General features: G+C 44.8%; 1 protein-coding gene across 1 annotated transcript in view; it reads right to left on the reverse strand.

Annotated features, from left to right (window-relative positions):
• Positions 1-5,384, reverse strand: part of LOC121510375 (mothers against decapentaplegic homolog 6-like) — a 41,248-nt gene extending 35,864 nt beyond the window's left edge. Inside the window, exon 1 of the mRNA XM_041788396.1 lies at positions 4,050-5,384. Coding sequence (XP_041644330.1) covers positions 4,050-4,782 — 733 coding nt within the window. The 5' untranslated portion in view covers positions 4,783-5,384. The remainder of the gene's footprint in view (positions 1-4,049) is intronic.
• Between the last annotated feature and the right edge of the window lie 616 nt (positions 5,385-6,000).

Raw genomic sequence — 6,000 nt, forward strand, 5'->3', positions numbered from 1 at the left:
ACAATGCAAGCTGTAAATGTTATTTGAAGGAAAACATTTCTCAAATGCACGACGATGGGACTAAACGGGAGAAGAAAAGGGGGAGTGAGCAGGAGTTATTCTACAGGGAGTGGGATAGGATTTGGGCCCCCAGAAAGAATATTACACAGCCCCCCCCCCCAACCTGCTAGCCAAGTAACAGATGTCATTTTTACAAATATATATGTATTTTAATGTATTTTTGAACCATAACTTCCTCATTTATGAGCAATATTTGAACTATGTTTCAATTAAATTTATTTACATCATTTTGCAGCGCTGTACTATACCATTTGGACATTTATAAGCGAGGAGCGGGGCCCCCCCAGTATTTTATACTATTCTATTTGATACAAATTTCAGTCTGTTGACTGATTCATCTAGTCACTTTTGATTAAATAATGGCACTGAAAACAAAGAATAAAATAAACAAAAACACACTTTTCATGGCAGGATTCTCAAGGGCCCCTCCCTACTCTGGGCCCGGGTAATCAGTCCCCTTTTTGTGCTACACCCATGGTCATTTATCAATACAAATATGTTGGACTCCACTACACTAGGTAAAAACATGCCCCATTGGGCTCATAACCACTGGACCTATTTCAGGCCGATTTAAATTTTTTTTGTAAATTTCTTACATATACTTTACTTTTTGTACAAATGCAATGCATATTATCCCTCTAGTTTAGAGGTTCTCCACTGGTCTTGCCACAGCAACTCCTTAACGAGTAAAGGCCGGCTCAGACTACACAAATTCAGCCAGATTTAAGCCCAAATTTGAACGTCGGGAACGACAAACCGTCTTGTAGAGTGACATAATTAACCGCGGTCCACAGATCCACAGCCCTTCTTGTCCTTCTTTTGATACATCCATAACTGTTATCCATAATCCAATCCACAGTTGTTTCTTATTTTACATTTTTACGCGCAAAAGACCGCTGCAATCACATAGAGCGCTTCTGTTGTAGAGTGATTGACACTCTGTGGCCTGCCCCCCGTCAACCTGTGAACTTGCACTCAGTCGGTGGCGACGTCAGCATACGGTGAGCGGTCGGGATCACTCTTGTAGTGTGGCCAGGCTGTCGGCCAAGACAGGACAAGATTTGGTCGCACAGTCTGGCATGGTGCCATCGTGAACGACCAAAAAAGTCGTGTAGTCTGAGCCTGCCTTGAACATGACCAATGACACATAACGCCATTTTCTTTAGATCAAATGGCGTTATGTGTCATTGGTCACAAACGCCATTTGATCTAAAGAAAGTACAGAACGTGACAAAAGAAAGTCACTGAAGAAAATATCCCGTATCCTGATAAAGTATCACAGAAGATTCCAGAGAGTTTCTGGTTTACATTCCAGAAAAAAAAAAAAAAAATCAAAGAAGGTTTCCAAAAGTTCCCTGATATTTCAGGTGGAAATTCCTGAAATATTCCTGGAAACCTCCTGGAAAAGACTGCTGAAAAGTTCTGCGAAGTCCTAATAAAACCTTTAGGTTTCTTTAGGTTTTGAGGAAAAGTCAGAGTGAATATTATAAAAAGTTTCCAGAAAACTCCCAAAACTGAGGGAAAATTCTTAAACCTGTTTCGGGGAATTACTTTAGGCTTCCTAAAAAAGTTTACAGGGAAAATCCTCAAAGATTTCAGATAAATTGCCAATTAAAACAAAAACTGGATTTATTGTATAGCACTGATGTTAGACTGATGCTTCTGTGCATCCCTGCATTCAACCTTCTGTTTTACATCTAGAGCTTCTGATTGTTCAAAACAGTCCAGAATCTCTAGCAGATCTCTTTAGATTTTATCTAAAAACTTACATTAAATCCATTTGTAACATAAAATATTTGTAGTTTCTTTAAATTCAAAGACATATTTTATTTTTGCGCATGCACGAGTAAAATCTATACAAAATGCTAATTTTGCTGAAAGAATCCAGCTTTCTGAATCTGCAGATACTCATTCAGGAATATGACTAACTTTGGTTACAGCTTAAAAAAACATTTTATGAGTTTTCAAGACATCTGAACCAAGAGTAGCCTGCAGCAGTGTGGAGAACAAAGATAGTTGACTCCAAGTTGTCTAGGACACTCTTTAACTTGCTGTATGTACTCATAAGGTTTGTACCTATCATCAGTTTGAAGCTTTTGCTGGATTTGCACCTGTGTTAAACGTGGAAGCTAGTTTTAATTTTAGTTTTAGTCTTTAAATGAAACGCATTTTAGTTGTAGTCATTTCAACCCTTTTGCACATTCGCCATGCTATGAAATAATAATGTATAATCATGTAACATTACGACACATGAAGCAAATACTCGGAACTATTTCTTGAGTAAACCACTGGGCGGAGTGACACAGGGCAGCAGCCATGCCTGGAGTGTAGTTCCAGCTTTGCATTTAACTTTAAAACATCTCCGTCTCATAATGTTCCATGATTATTTCATAGCGTGGTGAATGTACAGGTCACGACTTGTCCACGAGTGTTTTGGAGTTGTTGGATTGTGTATTTGATGAATTTGATGAGGGAAAGCAAAAAATACCGTCTGCTTCCATAGTGTTAGCTGTGCAGCAGGTATATCGGTCCCCCAGATCTAGAAATAGCTTGCACCGACAACTAAAGGGAACAAACGTATTACTAAGACTATAGGGATTATGGCCATGGGTGAATTTGCCAAAATGTTGAAGCATCCCTTTAAGTTTTAGTCTAGTTTTAGTCCATAAAGGTCCTCACATTTTAGTCTACAGTTTTAGTCCAAGCATGAATTTGGTACCAAATCATGGTAGTGTGTTCTCTGCTAAACCTGGGGTCCCTGCTTTCTACAGCTGAGACAGAATAGCTACAGATGCATTGCATTTTGACAGATTTACCTACAGTGGAGAAATATCACGGATTTTGAATGCCAGACATAAACTACATTTCATTTAAGTCTAGTTTTAGTCATCTTGGCAAAAAATAAACAGTTTTTGTCAGTTTTAGTCATCACAGATCTGTTTTTGTTAGTTTTAGTCTAGTTTTTGTCCTGGAAAAAAAGGATGTGGACGAACAGTTTTAGTCGTGGTTTTAGTCGACGAAGTGAACGCTGATTTGCACCAGACAGCATGTAAACATGTTCTTCTAAACTCTGAATAACTGTGAGTGACTGATCAGAGAAACTGCATGCTTCACTACAGCTGAAACAGTTTCATTCACACAGCCTCAGTGGATGACTTCAGAGGCCTGTAAACACACCAAACTGCCTCTGCTGGGATAGTCCCTTCAGTCCACAGTGGACCTGCTCTGTGGCTGCGGCCCCTTTAAGAGCAGAGCCAGTAATTGCCGGAGTCCTCAGTCAGTCAGATACCCAGCGAGTCAGTCTGGCGCCAGCACTATGCAAACTGTATATTATCGGCACTCCTTCACCTAAATAACAAGAGGAGGACCTCCTTGTCAGAGAAAAAAGAGCCTAAGTGCAACTTGAGAGCGACCTTCAATTGGATGATGTGGGAAGCAGCAACGTTTGTGCGCAGATTTAAATAAAGTGTGTAATGAGTCAGGAATGTGGAGAGGAAATCAAAGTAATGTTTCACTGCAGTAAAGGATGGCTTTTGAAAATATTGTAAAACGTGTGGGACAGGCAGTAAAACAGTCTGAGGAGTTTCTCCTCCTGAGGTTTAAGTGTTGAACTTTGTGCCTTGATATGACTGCGCTCTGTTAGCACGCAAAATGACGCCATAGGCGCTCATTGGAGCAAAGGACTCATTTATTTGATCCTCTTGATCTCTTTTGACTTTCTTTGAACTTAAATCTGCTCCAAAGCTCTCTGTAGCAGCAGGCCTCAGGCAGACAACTTATTAAATACAACATCAAGCTGACCTTTCTTTGTAGAAGGCCAATCAATCTTTACACAGCTCTAATTACGCTCATTAATAGCTTCACTTTTGTGACATGACGTCACTGTAAGGCCAAGAGCCTGAATCAGGGGGTCCCAGGGTTGAACTTGCTGCTTTATTTGTTTCAAACTTTTCTAAAGCCCCCCTCCCTTTCAGTGTTCTGGTGCTCACCTGGCCCACACAGGCGGCTGTAGTGGTAAGGGTTGCAGCACACCTTTGCGCTGTCCTCTGCTCCAAAGCTCTGGCAGTGGCTCAGTGTTTTGAGCCGTGCTGTGAGCGGCATGTCGCTCCAGCGGTACACCTTACACAGGAGAGCCTGTGGAGAGACGTGGTGGGCTCCGAGCCGCAGCTCAGAGCTCGCCACCATGACGCACTCGCTGTTTATCCCTCCTCTGGCCTCCACAGCCTTCAGCAGCGCGTCCAGAGACCTCTCCTTCAGTCTTTTTAAAAACGCATGAGCGGTGCTCGCCAGTTCCTCCTCCAGACCCGCATGCCTCGGTGCGCACTGACAAGGGGCCCCTCCGTCCTTTCTCGGTGCCCAGTAAGGGCTCCGAGGTCTGAGATCCCACTCCCCAAACAAACAACACGTCACCGTCCTACTGTCGCCCTCCTGTCCTCTCCGGGAGCCCCTGTGCTCCTGGACGCACATGGCACCCCGGTCATCGTCAGGCTGCTCCTCGTCCTCCCTCTCCGCCAGCTCCTCAGCCTCCCCCGTGAGTCCCGGAGCCGGCTCAGTCTGTGTCACCGACCGCTGCTCGTGTCTGTGGAGCTTTCCTGAGTGTCTGCCACACGCTCCGGTCCGTCCTCCCTCACCTCTTCTGCCTCCATCCCGTCCGTCGCTCTCGGTGACCAGACGGCTTCTCCAGAGTCGCCGTACAAGACCTGAGCGTCTCGACTTGAACATACGACAACCTAGACAGTTTTGAATGCGTCCTGTCGGTCCCGTCCGGGTCCCGGGAGATGCCACATCGATTTAAACTCTTCTCTGCGCAGGACTTGGGGTTTGTGCACGGTGCGCACAGCGTGCGCAGCCGGTGGTCACCGTTCTGTGGCTCTCCCGCAGCATTAGAAGGAAATATTCAACCATGCGCTGCGTAAAAACATCACTGAGAGTCTGCAGAAGGAGCAGGCTCCACACAGTCACTGCTCAGTGACCTGCTGTCGCCAACTCAATTAAGCCCCAACTTTGGCCAGCCTTCTCTCAAAGCCCTCAACTCCCCAACACTCTGGAGACCCCGCACACAACCCACCAACCATAGTTAGAGCCTCAGAGAGCAGTCTGAGTTTACATGCACGAAAACACCATCAGAAACTTTAATCCAAAACTTTTCCAGAGTTTCTCCTTCAGCCTTGTGAACCCCTCGATCCGTTAAATCCTCCCTTCACCCCGAAATAAATCCTCATTACAGTGGAATTCCGATGATTTCTGTGGCCGTGCTGGAGGAAATAATCCCGCTGCAGAGTCCCGGGATAAAGCAGAGATGTTGTGGGACTTCAGTGCCAAACTCCGGGACGGATTCCGTGCTGAGAAGTTGTTTTAAAGAGAGCTGGAATTACTCCACTCTCCACTCCCCTCAGAGTCTCCTCTGACACACACACAAACACAGAAACACGAACACGCACAAACTCACACAGAAACACGCACACATGCTCCAGCAGTCTCACCACAGTCAAGCTAGAGAGACTCAAACCAGACCTGGTAGACCAGGACCTTCAGAATAAGACTTTCAGTGAACGCATGGTGCTCTGATTTAACCGGACACGTCAGATGGATCTGGGAAAGCTTCAGCAGGAAACGTTTGAGAAGAGGCAGAGGCTTTGAAGGAAACTCGGAGTGTGATTGGATGAACGTTCTGTCCATCACATCTCTATGGGCCAATAAGAGCAACAAAACACGTGAAGTAGCAGCTATCGAGTTGCGCGTGTGCAGCTACGGGAAACATGGCGACTATAGACATGTAAGTACTCGACTTTTGTCGTTTTTGAAAACAACTCACTGCTGTTCTTTGTTCGTCTTTTAACAAAGAAATGTCGTCAAGTTCTGATAAAACTGGCGCTTTAGCAGCATCCACGCTAAGCTCTTTCGCCATATTTGCACCGGCTCTTGCTGCCGCTTGTTTAC

The sequence above is a fragment of the Cheilinus undulatus genome, linkage group 1, assembly GCF_018320785.1.
Source record: "Cheilinus undulatus linkage group 1, ASM1832078v1, whole genome shotgun sequence".
In the NCBI taxonomy this organism is placed as follows: Eukaryota; Metazoa; Chordata; class Actinopteri; order Labriformes; family Labridae; genus Cheilinus; species Cheilinus undulatus.